Source organism: Pinus tabuliformis, chromosome 5_1 (assembly GCF_031772625.1).
Source record: "Pinus tabuliformis cultivar Carrire ecotype Pingquan chromosome 5_1, CPIR1, whole genome shotgun sequence".
Lineage (NCBI taxonomy): Eukaryota > Viridiplantae > Streptophyta > Pinopsida > Pinales > Pinaceae > Pinus > Pinus tabuliformis.
Genome location: NC_142305.1, coordinates 575,570,654 through 575,592,425, shown reverse-complemented (window position 1 = coordinate 575,592,425; position 21,772 = coordinate 575,570,654). Strand labels below are relative to the sequence as shown.

The window sequence follows — 21,772 nt, the reverse complement described above, 5'->3', positions numbered from 1 at the left end:
CCTTGGCCCATTCAATTGTCTTCTTTTCAAGACAAGAAAGCTTATTTGCAAAGAATTCAGACGTAGATTGCCCATGGTTGGGGGGTCTTGATTGCCAAAATTATTTAACAAGATGAATATAAGCCTCATCCCTAAGCTAGTTTGAATTGAATTTAAATGGATATTTTGGCTTGGGAGAGATACTAGAGATTTCTAAGTAGATCAGGGAGTGATCCGAAATGCCTCCTGATCCTACCCATTGTTTGAAAAGAGCCAATTTGTCTAGCAGAGATTCTTTAATGAGGAATCGGTCCAATGTCCTAGCAAGCATGGCTTCCCCTATTATCCAATTATTCCAGGTAGGTTGTAAATGAGCCACAAGGATGTCGACCAAGTGGTGATTGTCAAGTAGGGGGCCAATAATGTCTGAGAGTATATCTATATTGGCGTGGTTACCCCGGGATTCAACATGTCCCATTGAAAAATTAAGGTCACCTCCTAGGATAATATTATCTGATTGCATATATGACGTTTTCAAAATTGTCTCCTAGAACTCCACCTTGTTGTGATAGGGGCCATAAATATTCACAATTCTGAGTTCCATCCCAAGTTCCTTAGAGTACACATCTGCCAATAACACTCCTTCCCTCCCCTAGACATTGAGGAGCCTCAGGACTCTAGGATTGATTCCAATCACAATACCACCAGAAGATCCACGGGCGTATAATGCATGGAAGGTCCATCCAGATTGTATTGCTTTTAGGGTAGAGGTTATAAATTCATAGTCATCGAGAGTCTCCTATAATAAGATCACATCCACCTTTTCTAATTCGAGGAGTCTCCTAAGGGCTAGTCATTTAACGGGACTAGCCAACCCGTGAATATTAAAGGAGACCCACTTCAATATGGGGCTAGATTCGGGGTGTTTCTTTCTCTAAGAATCACATCAATGGATAGTTATCTACCTTTTACTACATCCTGACCGGCTTGGTGTATGGCTTTGGTGATGAAAGATTGTCTACCTCGGGAGGGTTTTGGAATCTTCAGAGGAGGAGCTAAACCAAGACCATGTCCAGCCACAACTGTTGGTTTCTCTAGAGAATTCAAATTGTACCTATGGTTAGATTGAGATTCATAGGATTCCTCCCTAGAGGAAATTGTGTTTTATGAGATATCTAGAATGGTAGGAGGAGGAATAGATAAAACGACAGGAGTGGATGTTGAGGGGAAAGAAATCAAATTAAGATCACATCAGGATAGAATGACCCCAACTTTTTGTGACTGACATGATACAAATGGCTCGTTGAAATTAAAAGAAATAGAGAAAGGGGAATTGGAGATGGTACCGGGGGGCAGGTCGGATGCTGTTGTGCGGGCTTTGGTGATCCTCGGTGGCGGAGGCTGTGCAGGAGTGACTTGTTTCCCTTTGTCCACAACCTTCGGTTTTACGTGCGAGATGCTTCCTTCTGGCTCCTCTATTCCTTTAAGATTGATTCCTTTTCCTTCCCATAATTTCCTTCCTTTGTCTCCAGAGAAGGATTTCCTTTAGAGAGTAAGGGACATTCCTTAAAGAGATGACCTACTTTGTGGCATCGCCTACACTGGAATGGCACCCCTTTATAGTCTAGCTTTTGAAGTCTAATGGTGTTTCTCCATTGGATCTTTAAGTTTTCCTCTAGCCCTTCTCGGGTATCAAGGTGAACCAATATGCGAGCGAAAGCTATTTTCCTGGAGTCGATGAATGATTTATCATTGTCCATAAAGACCCCCAGCTCATTTCCAATGCATTTGAAAATATCCTCAGACCAAAGATGTAGAGGCAATCTGACACATATAGGTCTGACCCTAGCTGTTCCTGATCTAGATAAAAAAGAGGACTCCACCTCGTGAGCAGAACATGTACCATTTCAATATGCCATAAATTCATGAGAACCCATGAGGCATGTTCCGGACTATGGAAGCGTAAGGAAAGCTAGCCCCTGGTCATAGTCACAACCGATGGTAAGACCTCTAGTATTTGGCCCTAGATCTCAGAAACCCATTTCCTCAGATGGGAGGCAGTATACTTTTTGCCTCAGACCCGTCTAACCAAAACCCTATCTGTAGTATGACCTCGTCCATCCCCAACCCTTCCTCGAGATTAGAAAACTCCCTTTATTGCTTATCTTGATGCACTTGGATTTTTTCACTCTCTATTTCAGAGAAACTGCATCAGAATTAACTGCTTCCATAGAATGGGAGTTTGAAGAAATGCTAACCCTAGCATCCTCAAAACAACCCAAGGTTGGGGGGGGGGTAATGATCTTTGGCACAGGGGAAGCGATCACAGAAGGCAAAGTGTGATAGTTGGTCACCGGAGAGAAAACCCTAGAGGGTCCCACTGTAGAAAAGTAAACAGAAGGTCCAACAGAGCTGAGATGGTGAAGGGGTTCAATGGAAGGGATGTCAGATAGGTGAGGGGCGATGCACGATTCCAGGAAATGGAGCGAGGAAGGAGAGGAGGTTGGATAATCAACATGCAAAAGGTATAAATGGTCTTCGGAAGATCTAGAGAACTAGATCCCAAGGGAGACATGTCTGAACGCTAGAAAGGAGTCGAAATCAAGAGGGTCAGGGTTTTCCAGGGTAGGTTCCGGTGAAACCCTAGATGCGGCGGCCAAAGAGACCAGTGGAACCGCATCAACCGGTGAATCCATAACGACATTCTGATGTGGGGACTCAGTCCAGATGGGAAAAAAATCATAGGGGTCCTTCGAATAGTCGAATAAGATCCTCATCCATCTCAACAAACAAAAGTGATGTTGATGACCTGTAGCTGAAGCCTAGTGCCTGACAGATGCCTCACTCCACGATAGGTCTACCTGATCCCCAAAATGTGCTATCATTGACCTGTATGTAGGAGAAAAGGGAACAAGGAAATGAGACTGAGAGAGTTACAGTCGAGTGGCGAAACTTATCCAAGTCCCTGTGGGAGGCGCATGATTGAAACTTTGCGAGACTTCAAGGCCATCTTGCTTGATGATGAAACCTTCTATATCACTATTCATTTACATAGTTTTTTTAACCTTTTCAAGTCAAATATTTTGCTGTATAGGTTGGAGTTTGAATTTTTGTAAAAGAGGATTGGAATCCTCACTATATTCATCAATAAAATTATTTTTTGTTCTATTTATTTTGTCCTGATTTAACTTGTGATAAAAATATAAACTTGCATAATACATTAATTGAAAGAAATATTGATTCACTCCCCTCTCAATATTTCCAACGGAATGAGGTTACTAGACATTAGAGATCTAGAATAAGAATTTTTATCCCAAATGGGAATCTTACCATCATATAGCCTGTAAATATTTAGAACATTGTAGAAATTGCCCAACATTTTACAAACCACCTCCATCAACAATCTCAAAGGAATTGCAAAAGAATATAAAAATTTTAAGTTCTCATTCCAGCTAGCCAATAATGTGCCCTCTTAAGGCCCCCTTGAGAGTCATAACTACAAAATACCAACCCTTGATTAAAATTTTTAAAGCACCATATAGAGAATCTCTCTTCCTCATCATCTCCTGAATCAACATTATTTTTGGTTTATGCATTATCACACGTCAGTTGAGGGTTAATATTTTGGCCCAACCTCCTATGCCATTAATATTTAGTGAGAGTGTCTTCACCGGGTCACTTTGGTAGGAGTCAAGCTTGCTCTAAGAAACCATTAATGAATAGTTGTTTCCCTTGTTTAATCGCCCTAACTACCTTCTCCTATAATTTTTTAAGGGTTGAAAACTTACCAACAAAAATAAGAGGGAAGTCAACTCCCAAATCACTCCCCAACCCTCCTAAAAAAACCTCCCCCCAATGAGTTTTTGGGCTTCCTCAACCTAAAATCACAAGGACGTCCTTGTCGTGAGCTCACATTCAAGGAAGATGGAGTAGAAGAAACTTCCACAATTGGGATTTTAGCCATCTTATAAGGAGCCTTCCCTAAAACCTTGATTTATACATCCCCCACAATCAGACTCTCAGTACACACTGAGAGTAGAGAGGTAGGCTCGTTTAAAATTGTAGTCATTAACATATGCCCATTGTTTTGGACCAACACCACATTTGAAAAACCCATATTAGATAAGTCTTTCAATATTTTATTTAAATCTACAAAAAGAGGTAGATCCAAAACTAACAAACTTGGAACATGAGCCTTTTACAAAGGAGAAGAGGCATAAATACTGGAGCATCCACTCCATTTTTTACTTGAATCATCAATCCTTAGATTACCATCAACCTCATCACCCTTCAAACCTCTCTAGTTCTCCATTAACTTGAGAGATTGGTCTTCAACAACTAGCTTTTTCGTAATTGAATTAGGGCAACGATTGACAATATCATCCAAATTCAATTTCTCTACATTATGAGTTCATTCTGTAAGAGAAATAACACCTTCCCAACCTTTTGGAGATGGATTTTGGTTAGATTTAAATCCTTTTGGCACCCCTTTTATTTAGAAATATTTGAGAGGACATTCTTCAAAAACATTCCCAACCTTGTGGAAATGATTACATCTAAATAGAAAATTGAAGTAATCTAGAGGTTGCAAGAAGGATTACCCCCCAAAAACTAGTTTGATTGTTTCAAACAAACTATTTTTCACCTTTAATTAACAAATTATTTGATTGTAATTGTCATCTATCACCAGAATTCTTCCAAGATAGCCACCAATAGTGTTTAAACCAACCTCAACCCACCATTCCAAAGGAAGCCACGGGAGCTTTATGCAAACCGGGTTTATCTCTAAAGAAACATCGTTTGGGTTAGGGCTAGAATATTGAATATGAATCCCAAAATAACCAAGTTTATAGAATGCTTGTTGCATTTGACTATTCTCTAAATATGAACCCTAATAAACATTTATTAAGTGAATAATCAAGAAGTATCCAATGAGAGTAACGCATCTATCATATACCTATTCCTTGAAAGTCAATTGGAAAACCTTCCTTCTTATAAACTTCTCAACTAGGGTTTTACCATCGAGGTCTAGCATATCCTCAAATTTAATGTCCTTACCTACTATAAGTTCAATTTTTTTCACCATGATGCTTTAGGATCTTCCTCCTTTTCTTTGTTGTAACCATCGATAGGTATGAACTAACACCTCAAAAGTATGCTAAGTTGAAACCATCACTTATAAAACCCTCGCCATAAGCCCTAACTCCCACAAAACTAGAGAAACGAAAAAACTTGGCATTAAAAAGACCATCAAAAGAAAGATGGGTACAATAAAAAAATGGCTATTAGGGGACCCCTAAACAATTCCCAAAAACACCATCGTTTGAGACTCCACAAATATCTAGGACCTATGTTTTGTTAGAGACATCAATATGAGTTTGAACATCGTCCATGCCAGGGTAACTCTTTGCCTTTCCAAATGTCTTATAACTCAAGTTAGATAGGGTTTTGCATTGGGAAGATACACTACCAATTGTCCTTTCTCACAAACCCTAAATCAAACCTTGTAGGGATGACTGAAGACATTTAATGAAAAAATTTGCTTATGACATTGAATATTCCAATAAATCTACTAGTTTATCATGCTTATCTATGCCACACTTCTCCCCTATAGCCATATATTCATCCATACCCTCCATTTCCAACTGAAAGTAATGATTGAAACATACATTACCTCTCAGTACTTTGGATAAATTACTTATAAAGTTATACATGATCACTTCTTTGAGAATGAAGAATGACTTTTACATAGAACCAAATGCTATAGTGTGTTGAAAATAATAGCGAGAAAGGGTTCCTCAATTTGTGCCTTAATTCAGGGAGTCAAACTCAAGTTTCTTCTTGTGCATGCTCAAGCTCCTAAAATTTAGGAGTGTCCCTAAAAATTAGGACGATTTAGGTTGTAGTTAAATGGTGTGTTGAAAATGAAAGTTGATTTCTTGATTTTCTAGTGTGAGTTGATTGAGGAAAAGAACAAGTGATTTGAATTTCAAGTGGTTGACTTGAAATAGGACGAGTTGCATGAGAATTTAACTCATGCTAACTCAATAAATCACAAAATCATTCCTTAATTAGGAAACTCACTAATTTTAACCATTCAAATTTCCTTTAAAAGGAGAAATGAAGGCACAAGTTTAATCATTGTTTTGGTGAGAAAGAGTTGGTGAGATCAAGCAATAGGAAGAACAAGTTTGTGCGTGGAGCTTGTGAGAGGAAGAGTGTGGAAGAGAAGCCTGTGCATAGGTTAGTAAAGGGTAGAAGAGATGAACAATCTTGCAAAGGCTTCAATCTTAGATCAAGCAGGAAAGACAAGTGTGATTGAAACAATTGTATTTTGTAAGAAATCAATTGCTCAATTTTTTCTATCAATAAAATTCTCATCGAGCAGAGGGTTTTCCAAGTTAGGTTCCCTAGACAATTCGGTGTTTTATGAATTGCATGATTGTGCTTTTATTTCTGTTTTTATTTTGCTGAAAAAAGGTAGAGAAATTATGTGTCTTGGTGTTACAATTTAGTTTCATAATTGTTCACTTAAACAATTGTAGAATTTCAAGGAAATTCTACATGTTATCAACAACATTGAACAAAATCAACCAGCACACATATTTCATATCTGAAGTAGCCTAAGAACAGTAAGTGTATGGATTGTTAGTGGCTGATTTGCAAACCCTATATTAGTCAAAGAGTTCACTGTGTGTGAGCAATTTTGGAGGTCCTGAGGAGAGTGACAATAGGGTTGATGTGTCACAGTAACAAGGTAGATTTGTGTGCCCTAGGATCAATATTTTGAAGTGAATAGAAGGTGGAAAAGTGGGTAGATCTAGAAAGCCTTATGACAATGATCTTGGAGTAGCTAAGACACTATGTGAAGGCAACAAAGTATTGTTCACAAACGAGTTGTGAACAATGTTTCTCATGGGCAAGTATGCAGTGTGTAGATGTACATATCTGCTGTGAGAAGCTAACCTTGTTGAAGTCTTTATAAAATGAGTGATCATTGAAGGACTAATGAGCTATTAGGAGCCTGAGTTGTGGACCCCTAGTTCAGTATGTTGAAGATGGCCAAACCACTAATAAGAGGGCATATCCAGAAAACCCAATGAGCAGACTTCTTAGTGGAGGTAGAGGCTCGCTAGTGGGTAGATCAGTGAGCCAAAGTACAATGACACAAAAGGAGTTGTGATCAATTATAGTGGGAGATTATGAACTCACAGAGCATGGTGGGAAAGAACAAGTCTTTAGAGTAGGTTCCACAGAAGAAAGCAAGGAAGTCTTATTTTTCAAAGGGAGAAACTGTAGCAACAGATAACTTGGTAGTGTTGGGGATAGATCTAGGTGGATGAGGTTCTTCCAGGAACCCCTTCCTCATTAAGAGGGAGTGTTGAAAATAATAGTGAGAAAGGGTTCCTTGATTTGTGCCTTAATTCAAGGAGTTAAACTTAAGTTCCTTCTTGTGCATTTTCGAGCTCCTAAAATTAAAGAATGTCCCTAAAAATTAGGATGAGTTAGGTTGCAGTTAACTGATGTGTTGAAATTGAAAGTTGATTTCTTGATTTCTAGTGTGAGTTGATTGAGGAAAAGCACACGTGATTTGAGTTTCAAGTGGTTAAATTGAAATAGGATGAGTTGCATGAGAAGTTAACTCATGATAACTCAATTAATCACAAAATCATTCTTTAATAAGAAAACTCACTAATTTTAACCATTCGAATTGCCTTTAAAAGGAGGAACGAAGGCACACATTTAATCATTGTTTTGGTGAGACTAAACAATAAGAAGCACAAATTTTTTAATGGAGCTTGTGAGAGGAAGAGTGCGTAGGAGAATCTTGTGCAAAAGTTGGTATAGGGCAGTAGAGATCAATTGTTGGAATTTCTAAGTCTAACTGTTAGAAATCATTCCTATACTTTCTTATTTATTTCTTCCTACTTGTTTTATTAATTAACAAGTTATTTACCATGTAAATACTGAAAATAAATACAAGTACAGTCCCAACACATACAGATCATCAACTGAAGGAAACAAGCACACAAGTGACACCGTTATTTTTGGACTAATGTCCCTAGAAAAACCCAATGCGGGAAAATCGGTGCAACTGTCTGAGGGTTTTATTATTAAGAAGTTTTACAATACAATCTGGGTTCCAGAAATGGCTCACCCAACAGAGAATACCCTTGACAGTAGTACCTCTCAGTTGGAGACAGATATCAGCCCCAATTCGCCCCACGAAATCTCTTGGCGTCAACCTCTAGGATTTGCGTCAGCCTCTCTGGCCTAGCGTCAGCCTTTCTGGCCCAACGTCAGTCTCTCAAGGCTTTGCGTTAGCCTCTAGGGCCTTTGTGTCTCCCACGCTGGCCCTCCTCAGGCTTTGTGCAACTCCTGGCTACCTCTGGCTGCTTCTGCGTGGCCTCTAGCTGGCTCTGAGTTAACCCTCTCCCGACTTCGGCGTTGATGCTCCCGATACTATCTCTGCCTCTCTGCTACTGCATTCACTTCCCCTCAGCTACAACTTTGGTCACTCCTTCGATTTCCTCGGAAAGTGATGCCCTAGGAAATTGAATTCTTGATCAACTCAATGTGTTCTCCAAGTGACCCTCAAGCCTCCTCTTATACTTTTCTCGTTGACAATTCAATGGCCGAGATTAAGTCCCTAATTAATGGCTAAGATTAGATCTGGCTTGATCGATGACTTTTGGACCATTCTAACTCAGTTTTATATTAATTCACATTAATATTTTATTTTCCCTAAGTTTAGACTTAGGGAATCCATTAAAAATATTAATTATTTTAATATATCCCAAATTGGTTAGATTCTGCCCAAACCATTTCTGGGTATTGGAGATCTCATGTTCTTTAGCCTCTACACCAATTTTCATGGCTAGAACACATTCGATGCTACCCAAAATCAACAATCCCTCTTAGCGAGGATTGTGCTCTGGTAATACTCTTCACTGAGTATCACCCTGATCATCCGGCATCGGTCCCTATGTTGATGCTAAGCTTGATGGCCATCATTCTCTGCACTGTTGCATCATGTACTTCTACCCATTCTCCTTTCATTGCCACTGCTGCATCTGTACAATAGCTCCCTTTGCATCCGTGTAGTTGCCCATGGCCATGCCACTGCCACTACTGCATTTGCATTGCAACCCCTCTCATCATGCTGCATCGTGATTCCCATAACACTGCCACTGCTAACTGTTGTACTGCAACTTAGTTACTGAGAAGTAAGTAACTAATATCCCAAATCTGACATTTCCGTTAGGCTAGAAACACTCCTGATGCTGAAGCTTCCTCTGTCACTGACAAGTGCTCCCTCTCTGACCTCTGCGTTGCTGCAACAACTCTATGCATCTTGCACTGCTGCCTCATGCTATCCTGGGACTCCTGCATTGTAGCTTCCTATGTCGCTCCATCTACATCCATCTCTACCAACATTCGCTAGTCCTGCTACTCCTCTTCGGGGCTCTCGTAGCAAGGTATAATCCAAGAGGTTGGGTACCTTTAGGATCCTGCTCCTCATCACCTGTAGTCTGTCTGGCTACAGCTCGATGTCTCCCCACTTCTTCTCAAGTGGTGCATGAGCACTCATGGCACAGTCATCATCTGTCTCCACTTCTTAATCCGCCCTTGCTGGCACAACCTTGGTCTCAAAAACCTCTCCCTTGCTCTTCTTCCTCAGACACTAGCTCGCATAGTGACCCAGTTCCCCACAGTGGAAGCATTTGACCTTAGAGAGGTCCTTCTTCTTTTGCTTCTCCTACTTTCCCTCAAATGATAGGGCAACATCCTCCTCTTCCTCCTTCTTGATTCTGACCCCATTTCTGCTGCTTCCCACCTTGGTTAGCCTTCTGATCTCTTCTTGACGAAGAGCCACCCACAATTCCTCCCAATTTTGAAGGGTTGACCTGCCCAATATGCTCTGGAAAAATACCTCCCAATCCTCTGAGACTGCATTCAATGCGGTCCTCACCATCATCTCCTCATCTAGCATGGCCCCTATGGAAGTAAGCTAATCCTAGATCTCCTTCAATCGACCGAGGAAGGTGTCTATTTGTTCTCCCTTCTGCATATCGTATGATCGTAATTGATTTTCTAGTATCATCTCCTCTGCACATAAGTATGCTGATATAATTTTGTCAGAGCCTCCCACATTGCATTTGCTGTGTCCTTTTCAGCAATATGTGGTACTACATGGTCCTTGACCCTGTCAAGGATGATGCTCTTGGTCCTCGCCATTGTCTCCTGGTACTTTTCATTCTCATCCGGTCAACTAGGACTGCTATTGTGTTCAAGGCGAAGTGCTTGAGATGATTCTTGTCTAGAACGGACAAGATCCTGGCCTTTTAGACCACAAAGTTTGAGGCTCCGTCTAGTCTATCCTGATCTCTTACCCCATTTACTTCCATTTCACTGCTCCTCTTTCGACTCTTCCGAGTCTCTCTACTTCCCTCCTGGAAGTTCTCGGTGTGACTACCTCTGAGCCTCGATTTCCCTCTTGGAAACCTCTCTGCCAATGTTGAGATGCCCCCAATTCAACCTTTAGTGCAGCTGCACCACTGATCTAGATTTCTTGGCTAGAAATCCTTGGTAGCAACTCCCTCCTCCTTGGTCTTACCCTGTTAGGTACTATTCTGACCACAATACCCCACCAGCTTCACTCCGCAGCTTACCCACAACCTCCTATGTCCCAACAAACTGAAGGTTAGAGCCTCTAGGCTATGCGCAATCCCTGCCATGGGCGTCAATCCTTCCTCACTGAGAAAAATGACTGGGCACAACATAGGCTAGGTGTGCTCCTCTCTGCCATTGCGCTAATCCTCTTCCTGGCTCGAATTGATGATGCAGGCACTGCGTCACCCCTTCCTTGTTGCTTTTCTGCTAGGAACAACTTCTGTCACTCGGGACAATTTTTTCTGCTGCTGCTGCTCTGCTCGACTGATGCCCTCAGTTATCTTGTGATCTACAACCACGCTCTGATACCATGTTGGAATTTCTAAGTCTAACTGTTAGAATTCCTGTACTTTCTGATTTATTTCTTCTTAGTTGTTCTGTTAATTAACAAGTTATTTAGCATGTAAATACTGAAAATAAATATAAGTATAGTCTCAACACATACAGATCATCAACTTAAGGAAACAAGCACACAAGTGACACTGCTATTTTTGGACTAATGTCCATGGAAAAACCAAATGCGGGAAAATCGGTGCAGCGATCTGATGGTTTTATTATTAAGCAGTTTCAGAATACAATCTAGGTGCCAGAAATGGCTCACCCAACAGAGAATGCCCTTGGTAGTAGTACCTCTCAGTCGGAGACAAATATTAGCCCCAATCTACCCCACGAAATCTCCCAGCGTCAACCTCTAGGGTCTGTGTCATCCTCTCTGGCCCAACGTCAGCCTTTCTGGCCTAGCATCAGCCTCTTAGGGCTCTGCGTCAGCCTCTGGAGCCTCTGTGTCTCCCACGCTAGCCCTCCTCAGGCTATGTGCAGCTCCTAGTTGCCGCTAGCTGCTTTTGTGTGGCGTCTAGATGGCTGTGTGTCAACCCTCTCCCAGCTTCTGTGCTGATGCTCCTGATACTATCTCTGTCTCTTTGATACTACATTCAATACCCCTCAGCTGCAACTCTGATCACTCCTTCGATTTCCTCAGCAGGCACTACCCTAGAAAATCGAATTCTTGATCAACTCGGTGTGTTCTCCAAGTGACCCTCAAGCCTCCTCTTGTACTTTTCTCGTTGACAATTCAATGGCCGAGATTAAGTCCCTAATCAACGACTAAGATTAGATCTGGCTTGATCCATGACTTTTGGACCATTCTAACTCAGTTTTATATTAATTCACATTAATATTTTATTTTCCCTAAGTTTAAACTTAGGGAATCCATTAAAAACATTAATTATTTTAATATCTCCCAAACTAATTAGATTCTGCCCAAACCATTTATGGGTATTGGATATGTCACGTTCTTTAGCTTCTCCACCAATTTTCGTGGCTAGAGCACATCCGATACTACCCAAATCAACATCAACAATATTGCAAAGGTTTCAAACTTAGGTCAAGCAAAAAAGACAAGTGTGTCTTTCAGATTGAAACAATTGTATTTTGTAAGAGGTCAATTGCTTAGTTTTTTCTATCAATAAAATTCTCACCAAGCAGAGGGTTTTCCCAGTTGGGTTCCCTAGAAAATTCTATGTTTTTTGAATTGTGTGATTGTGCTTTTATTTCTGTTCCTATTCCATTGCATATAGTAGAGAAATTTCATGTTTATGTGAGAAGAAATTTTATTTCAGATTGCTCATATTAGTAGATCAAAATTTCATGGATTTTCTACATGGTGTAGTCATGTATGGTTGAGATAGATTCCTACTACACTAGGTTTTCAAGTAAACTAGTTGAAAATGCCAATATATTTAGTTTCCAATTGATTATGGTACTAAATTGTTTCTATAGGTAAAAATATGTTGCAAATATTTTAGAGAAAATGGTTAAGAGATCTTTGGGAAGTTATGAGATTTATCATTTAATCCTTAATGTTAGAGAATGACTTAAGGAAATGGAATGAATGATGATGGCATATTAGTGAGGATTGCTTCTAATTAGGTTACATTGAAGGTGGCAACCATATTGATAAGTCTATATAATTTTTTTTCCAAAAAGTTGTTAATGGGGACGAGAATGAACTTTTTTTTGAAGCTAGGGACAATAGGGTTTGAGCATGTTGAACCAAGATATCAATTCATGGAAGTCTACATAGCCTTAAAAGGAAGAATATGCTAAAGAAGTGGAAGGTTCCCAATAGACTACACTTCACTTGGAATGTTGAATAGATTGGAAACTTGGATATACATGTTGTAGCCATGGGTAGATTATTCAAAGAACATGCTAATTTGATGTAGTATTACGCATCTTAAGCCAATGAAGTAGCTTACACAATTCTTTCCATCTAAATATCAAGTTTGATATTCTCTAGATCTCAAAGGTCAAGGCTTATGTGTAATTAGAATTTTGAGTATAGTTTTTTTATTTAAATGTTCAAAAATACTAAATACCATGTTCTATGCATCAATAGGTTATCATAGTATTAGATTATTGTAAAGGTAGTTCTCTATCTCTTCAACTAAACTTGAAAGTAGGCTTTTTGTTTATTGTATAGTTGTTTCTCTCTTTGATGGAATCAATAGAAATTTCATTAGGTTCTAATGATAGTAAGCCTAATTTCAACTATAGCCCTCCAACCAACTTAGAGTGTATGAGAATCAAATTTACTAGCTATATTAAGCATTGACCACCTTACCATTAAACTACATATTAGTCTATTAATGATTTGACTCCCTTAGTATTATTTACTAAGTTAAAATTTTATCTAATAATATATATTTCATAATAAGGCTATAATAAGGGTTGTTGATGTTACATACTCACTTTCTATTCGTAACTTTATCATGAAGTCTTTTATTAAATCCCAATATGATCACTTTTGGTTGACTAGAAATTCCCTTAAAAATAAATTAATAAGTACACAATTTTTTTCCAGTAAAACTTTCTTAAACTAATAAATGCACAAATTTTTTTCTAGTAAAACTTTCCCAAATTTAATAAATTTTTTTCCAAAAATATTAAAATTTCACTTGATTTATGAAACTTTGACTATAAAACTTCATTTTTAATAATTTTATCTCATTTTAGAAAATCCCTATCATTATCATTATAGTTATAATATATATATATATATATATAATCAAAACAAAACTTTACCTTACCTTAAAAAAAATCATTAAACAAAATAAATTTATCTACTCATTAATTCACTCCCTTTTTCTAGGCCATACCATCATTCTATAAAGCAAATTATTATTATATATTATGTCTATAATCATAATTGTATTTAATATTAATATAAAATCTGAAAGCGTGAATATTGAAAGATTTTGTCTTTGTATATATGATGGTTGAGAGGAAATGGTAAAAACTAGGGCGGGAATCAGGGTTGGAATTTGACATTTGATGGGTAAATTACTCGTTACAGGGTATTTTGGACGTATTTGATGTTCAAAAATTTCACATAATCATTTTCCTTGATGTGTTGGGAAATTTACAAAATGTATTTTGATGGGTTATTATTTTCCGAAAATGCTCTTAATAATGTACATCAAGCTGTGTTTCATTTCAACCGGGCCTGTCATGGTGTCACATCCATCCATTTATTCACAAGTATTAATATTGTACATCAAGCCATGTTTCATTTCGACCGAGGCCTGTCATGGTGTCACATCCATCCATTTATTCACAAGTATTAATACCGTACATCAAGATGTGTTTCATTTCGACTGGGGCCTGTCATGGTGTCACATCCATCAATTTATTCACAAGTATGGAGTAAGACTGTGAGTAGGCGGACATCAATGCTGCCTGTCCTTGCGCCTCTCTCGTCTACTAAAATGTATGAGAGAAATTGATTTGACACATTACATTAGAGAATTTATGATCTTTCACTAATGTATCAATGGAGTATTGTCAGTGAATGTGCCAAACTCTATAATATTTTAAAAAAAAATTAGTAGGGGACAACTTACAATGACTCCACACAGAAAGCACCAGATAATGGATGTGACGCGCAATTGAAGAATCGCGTGTATACCAAACTTTTTGTGCCTTGTAAAATCAAGGTCTCCTCCATCGATTTGTGCTACGCTAAAATCATTGCACTCCATGTAGACTTGTTTGGTTGCGCAACCTTGGAGGCAGTTTCTTCCGTCTGAAAATGGCCTTAATAACTTCATGGTTGGATGGAGGCCATTCAACCATTAAAACATGTGCTTAGTTTGCTTTGCGCATATTTTTTGGGAGTTGTCTTTAGTGCGACTTTTTGCAGTGCCAAAATCTGGTGGAAAAATTTGTGGTGAAATCTTGATGTGTGTTATTGAAACTAGTTTTTTATTGTATATATGGATTCAACACCCTAAAAAACCCCTAGAGCACTTCTATTGTGCAAGTGTTACCCATCAAACTTGTGATTTCAATGAATTCCTACCAGATTTTAGAGAAATTTAATTGGAAAAATCCATCGGAAAAGCTTCCAAAAAGTTGCACTAAAAACAATTCGTATTTTTTGTTTGTGGGTTAACCCCAATGAATTTTAATCAATTTTAACAATTTTATATTTTTTGGGTTTTAATCAATTTTATATTTTCTATTTTGAAAAACTTACTATTCAATAAAATTCCAAAACAAAATTTAAATGAAGAAGCACTCCTAGAGTAGAGAATTACATAATGTTGGCCCACTTTTTCAACCTTTACAAAATGGCTAGCTGAAAATGACATGTTAGCCCACTTTTCAACTTTTACAAAATGGCCAGTGGAAAATCACTCACAAGGTGATGAATTTGCCCAAAAAAAAACTTATCGCTTCATTTTTTTTTTTTGGTAGTCATTTAAAAACTTATCGCTTCATTTTTATTTTTTTTGGGTAGTTATTTTTCATGAGTGTGTGAGTTATTTTCCACTGGTCAGTATGATTCTACAACGGATCATTATATAATATAAATATAGCTTTTATTTTGTTTATCCACTGTCATTCTGTTTTACTTTCCTCAAAGCAATTTTTAATTTAAAATCAACCAGCGATTTTTCTGATTTGTTTTAAGTTTAAAGTATATCAGGATTGCCAAAGTAAATCCCATTGAATGGTTTTTGCTACTAAGAACCGTGTATAATATTTTGAATAAGATTTTCAATCATGTACTTTTAATATTTAACAATTAATTTTAATCTTAATTTGACTGTGAATTTGGTGATTTTGAAATTTTGATATAAAAATTATATTTTAGAAAATAACATATATTATCATTATTAATTATAAAGGAATAATAAGATTTAGGGTTTAATAAGTCATTTGGGTATTAATTATAAAGGAATAATAAGATTTAGGGTTTAATAAGTCATTTGGGTGGGCATTTGTGTCTTTTTTAATGATAAATATATGAATTTTTTTAATAAATTGTATTATTGAAAAGTAATTTTTTATTCAATAAAGGTAAATAGTTTATTTATTATCAAAATGTTATTATTAAAGGGCAAAATTTTAAATATAATGTTTCTTGACTGAAATATAAAGATCTAAAGCATCCATTTTTTTTTTTGTGTAATAGCTAAAGAAAAATCCAAATTCCAACCAGAATGAGAATGATGTCCTGGAAAAGAAATGGTCTCATGGAAAAGAAGTGAAGTAAACATCTGAAGTAAAAATCTGACAGGAATAGTATGCTGTAATGAGAAAACTCAAGTAACAAGCGTTATAGAAGTTTTCTAAATTGTATGAGCTAAAGCCAATCCTGTTCTCTGGTTGGAGCTATAGAAAAAGCGAACTTTCAGAAGAAATTTCCATTTTTTTTCATACGAAACTCATTCTTTTGCCTCGGTAGGACATCCACAAACGTTGAAGCTCATGGCCCTCCATGGGCCATTAGGTTGGATTGCAAATTCAAGAATTTAGATCGTTGCATGGTCATGGTGCTGTACCTCTATTATCACAGTAGTTCCAAGCCTTTTGGATGGCGATCTCACATAAGTCAAGAATCATTTGATGGACTAGCACTACATCCCATTTAGTGAAAGCCATTTTGTTTTGGTACAACAGCAATATCTGGTTTAATCGAAATCACAGCATTTTATGATTCTATGGTAGATGGCAAATTTAGGGTTTCAATTTGAATTTTATGTTCTAAATATACCAACAAGATAGGCAATCTGAGACAATGAGGATATAGTCCACTGTCTGACAAAAAAGGATATATTTTTTTTAGTGAATTATTCAGTTCCAATTATACAAGTAAACTGTACATATCATACATCTGATGGGACTCTAAGTTTCCAATCTATTGTGTATTATAATATGACATGCTGAAATGTGCACCAAGTTTTCAGCCAGATGCATAAGTTGGTGCTAGTACAGGAGCAGCCTTGACGTCCTTGTTATCAACTGGTATCTCCCTAAATTCGGATAGCAGGGCTCGGAATTCATCCCCTGAAAGCGTCTCCTTCTCTAATAAGACCTCTACAATCTTGTCCATTGCCGCCCGGTTGTTCCTTATGTGGCTTTTAGCCACATCGTATGCCTTGTCTGTAATATTTTTTATAGCCTTATCAATGTCTTCTAATAGTTTCTCTGACATGGAATTCCTTGCCATCATGCGTAGCACAACATCACTGCTTCGAACTACAGGATCCATTAAAGCCCATGGACCAATTTCAGACATCCCAAAAACTGTAACCATCTGTGAGATACAAAAGAGCTCCATGAATTGCTTGTCCAGTGCATGGTCATTAAAAAATACAGGGGAAAAATGGTACACTGTCCACTACATTTAGCCATATTCTGAAACAATTTTTCTAGAGGTCGATGCCAAAAAGGGCATGCTTCCCTTGCTTATGTTGGGAAGGGGTGCCTGTGTACCCACTCACTTTGGCATCATGTATCATTCTAGATGTATTTCTGTCATGTTTAGTCATGAAATATAAGATGCATTTTCAGAACTTGAAAAGAAGAAAGAAAAAAAAAAAGTGTGCGCTCAAAGAAAAATCTGAAACCATGTTCTGTCCCAGGAAAATTATGCACATTGGTATTCGTGACTCTTCAATCTACTACCAGACTGGAAAAGATAAACAGGAAATATTTTACCTGTCTTGCTATCTGTGTCACCTGCTGCAAATCACTAGCTGCACCTGATGTGACCTCAGCTTCACCAAAAATAATTTCTTCAGCAGCCCTGCCACCAAGAGCCCCCACAATACGAGCAAAAATTTGCTCCTTGGTAATAAGACTAGGGTCCTGCTCTGGCAAAAACCATGTAAGACCCCGTGCTTGTCCTCGAGGTATAAGAGTTACTTTCTGAACTGGGTCATGCCCAGGAGTCAATGTGCTGACATAATCACATTACCAAAAAAAGGAGTCTCAGTTGCCTGATAAAAATATGGCACTCCCGTAGTACAGATTGCTAATGCATCCGTGGACTCTAAGTTAGGAGCCTGGCATGAGCAAAGATAATCAACATAAACATGTTCTGGACTAGAGCAGAAGTTTATTTCAGGTCACTATACTTACGCACAAATTGCATGCCCAACTTCATGGTAAGCCACCAAACTCTTGCTTTTTCCATCAGTCATTGCTGTGCCCTCCATACCAGCCACAATCCTGTCTATTGAATCATCTATTTCCCTCACTGATATGGATTGCTTTCCTCGTCTTCCAGCAAGAATGGCAGCTTCATTTAAGAGGTTTGCAAGATCAGCACCACTAAAGCCAGGTGTTCTCATTGCCACAATATCAAGTGAGACATCTTTATCCAGTTTTTTGTTGCTAGCATGGACTTTAAGGATTGCTTTGCGACCATTCATATCAGGAACATCAACAGTGACCTGTAATCCATTAAAATTTCTTAGTGAATGATATTTCACATAATTTCGATATCTTCAATTTCCCAACTGACTTCAGTGTGTTACATTTGTTTTAACACAAAACCCTTAAGCAGGCTTTCAACATTAATATCAGTACACTATAAATTGTCCATTTCTCCTCATCTTGAAAAGTCCACTTCCAAGAAAAAATGCATCCAATCTGTTGGTGGTTGTTTATCAAGTAGACACGTTCAATGCTGAAATTCCAACACAATTTATTTGTCTTGGACAATGCAACCAGAAGGATGGAGCAGTTGCTTTGTTCTTTGGAATCCAACATTTGATTCCTAGCTTTTGTGGATGATATCAGTACACTATAAATTCATCAAAACTGACAGCAGATACGGTATAATACTAAAATGAGATAAGTACTAAATCCACTGAGGCTCTTATGGGCTATTACAAATAAAAAAGCAAAGCAGTAAGTACCTCAATATCTACCATCCATTGAAGTTATGGGAAGAAGGTTTTTAATTACCTGTCTGTCGAACCTTCCAGGCCGAAGTAAAGCTGCATCCAGCACATCAACTCGATTGGTGGCTGCAATGACAATCACTCCAGTGTTCCCTTCAAATCCATCCATCTCAGTAAGCAATTGGTTCAATGTCTGTTCTCGTTCATCATTGCCTCCGCCAATTCCTGCTCCCCTCTGCCTTCCCACTGCATCGAGTTCATCTATGAAAATAATACAGGGCGCATTTTCCTTTGCCTTCTTGAAAAGATCACGAATCCTAGAGGCTCCTACTCCTACAAACATCTCTATAAATTCAGACCCAGAAATAGAAAAGAAGGGGACCCCTGCTTCACCAGCGATTGCTTTTGCCAACAATGTTTTTCCAGTTCCAGGAGGGCCTACCAACAAGGCCCCCTTAGGAATTCGCGCTCCCACTGCAGTGAATTTCTCTGGCTTCTTCAAAAATTCCACTATTTCCTTGAAATCTTGTTTGGCTTCATCTACACCAGCAACATCATCAAAGGTTATACCAGTATTCGGTTCCATCTCAAATTTAGCCTTTGACCTTCCAAGACCCAAAGGAAATCCAGGTCCTCCAGGGCCTCCCATGCCACTCTGTGATCTTCTAGAGGCCAAAAGCAGAGTACCAGTGAGGATAAGAGGAAAGGCCAGGTTTCCCAACAAATTAAAGATGAAATCACGCATGTTTTCTTCGATTGGGTGGGCAGCAAAATCAACATTTTTGAACTTCAATTTCCGAAGCAACTCCTGGTTCGTACCAGGTAATTGTACTCTCACTCTCTGTAACCTATTCCCAAGCTCAGGGGATACAACCTCCACAATTGCCACTGTTCCATTCTGAAAAATGTCCACTTTCTTCACTCTGTCTTCATCCAAGTACTGCAGAAACCTCGAATACGACATCCGGGATGATGTAGGGCTTGGAGAATCCTCAGCGTTAGCTCGTTGGGCAACAGATAAACCTATTCCTAAAGACCCCAGAACCCCTCCCAGAAAATTTCTTCTCCCATTGTCAACCTCCGGACGACTCCTCTCTTTAGTTTCCCCTTGCTGGTTCCGGACAGTGATGACTTTAGGGGCATGCTTGAACTTAGGAAGAGGGGCAAGATGAAGGGCAATCTTCTGACCTAGAATTTCCTTTGAAAAGTTTTTGCATGATGAACAGGCGGTCTGAGAGGTGGTAATTGACATGGTGGAAGCCATTGTCTGCATTGTCACCAAAAGATCCATGAGTCCAGACAATTCTCTTGGCAGATTAATATGTGTGTGTGAGAGAGTATAGATAAAAAACTATTCTATTCTCTTTTTTGTGTATTGGTGAGTGTTATATAGGTCAGGTTATCTCATACCTTTGGAGAGCTCAGTGAGTCCTTTCATGACCAACTCTTCTAGCAAATAATATGAGACCGACCTTCCCTGGGCTCTCTGGGTCAGGTTATCCCCGACTTACCTTACATTATAGCTCACATAAGACCCTGGCAGGTCTTACCTGACTGAGCTATGCCAAGGTAACATGGGACCTTACAAGGTAAGATGGGACCTTACCATCAAGCTGGCTCAGGCAGTGATATTTACTGTTGGTGGGTGCACTCAGGATAAAAAGAAATAAGGCAAACAAGAATCAAACAAAAATCTCTACAAGCTTTCATGGTGTAAACCAGAGAACGTTACAGTAACAATGCTTGTTCAATTCAAGATTGTCTTGAACTAATCAATAATCATTTAGCAAAATGAAATCAACACACAAGATTTACAAAATAATCTAGGATTTAAAATATTATAAGTCCGTACATTTAGGGAAGACCAATTCACGGGGATTAAACTAATGGGTATCCAATTATGAATCACGAAATCACCAGAAGCAGCAAAGAACTGAAATTCAATGGAGGAATACACATTGCAGTAACAGAGGCGGATCTCACCTGAAATAAAATTACAGCGAAAGTACCCAAGCAGAAGAATTTAATGTACTACTAGACTGGAATCGATGGATTTATCACTCTATATGGATATGGGTCTTCCTGAAAATGCTGAATGATGATAATCCCAGCAAGTTGAAACATATTTATAGGCGGTCTAAGAACTATCGTAGTACAGAACACGATGAATCTGCGTGTCTGTTAGTGGTGTTCCAGCAGCTTCTTCTTATAAATCTGTATGAATTTGTCCACATATTGGCCATGTTCATGAACAAGAAGGAAGAATCGAGATTTGAAAAGACGGATAAATCACAGCCATGAAAAGGATTATCCTTCGGACAGACACTATGGCCCTGATGTTTACTCTGGGCCAGTTCAACCACCAAAAAGGGGACACCTTGCTAACAATGATATTAAACCACATTCATAGGCGTATGCTTCATGGATAGTCAGTTGATATTGATGAAGATACTGAGAAATTAGAATTATGGCGATTTGTTAATGAAATTTCATGAGACCAGCCAAAAGTCCATGCAAAGTTGATGTCCTTTTGTGGCCTTCTAGATGGCTTCTTGAACTAGAGGAAAGTTGAAGTAGAATATTATAGAGGAAAGTAGAATATTATGGATGAATAGGACCAATTTATCAACCTGAGGAATACACGGAAATGAAAGCATGAGGCTTGTGGACGATCAGCCACTGTAATGATATGTTGAATTTTCAAGAGACTGAAAATTCATGAAACTGAAAGAGTGGATAACGTTAAAACTGCAGATAATTGTTCAAGAAATAGCTTGAAAGGACATGAACATGTCATTTATTGATTGAGTTGAAAAGCAATTGAATATGGATCACATATTTCAATCTTTGGGTGATTTTATGATAATTTTTTATTATATTATTATTTGGATTTAATTTAGGTGTAACCTTTAAACCTATAG

General features: G+C 38.3%; 1 protein-coding gene across 3 annotated transcripts; it reads right to left on the bottom strand.

Annotated features, from left to right (window-relative positions):
* Positions 1–16,759: 16,759 nt before the first annotated feature.
* LOC149166136 (ATP-dependent zinc metalloprotease FTSH 2, chloroplastic-like) lies at positions 16,760–21,523 on the bottom strand. Of its 3 annotated transcripts, none has more exons than XM_089432476.1 (5): positions 20,835–21,517; positions 18,916–20,118; positions 18,085–18,398; positions 17,662–17,902; positions 16,760–17,257 (listed from the first exon to the last, which is right to left on the bottom strand). In XM_089432476.1, exons 2-5 carry the CDS (start codon positions 20,113–20,115, stop codon positions 16,904–16,906), a joined length of 2,109 nt encoding a protein of 702 aa, XP_089288602.1. In that variant the 5' UTR covers positions 20,116–20,118; positions 20,835–21,517; the 3' UTR covers positions 16,760–16,903. The 3 variants fall into 3 exon arrangements, with proteins under 3 accessions (XP_089288602.1, XP_089288603.1, XP_089288604.1); XM_089432477.1 differs by lacking the exon at positions 20,835–21,517 and adding an exon at positions 20,262–20,741; XM_089432478.1 differs by lacking the exon at positions 16,760–17,257 and adding an exon at positions 17,280–17,475 and having other exon boundaries at positions 20,835–21,523.
* Positions 21,524–21,772: the final 249 nt, after the last annotated feature.

Coding starts and splice junctions, on each gene's coding strand:
- LOC149166136 (XM_089432476.1), bottom strand. CDS start 20,115: ATGGCTTCCACCATGTCAATTACCACCTCTCAGACCGCCTGTTCATCA. Junction 18,399..18,915: donor CTGGAAGGTTCGACAGACAG/GTAATTAAAAAC, acceptor AATGGATTACAG/GTCACTGTTGATGTTCCTGA. Junction 17,258..17,661: donor TGACACAGATAGCAAGACAG/GTAAAATATTTC, acceptor TGTATCTCACAG/ATGGTTACAGTTTTTGGGAT.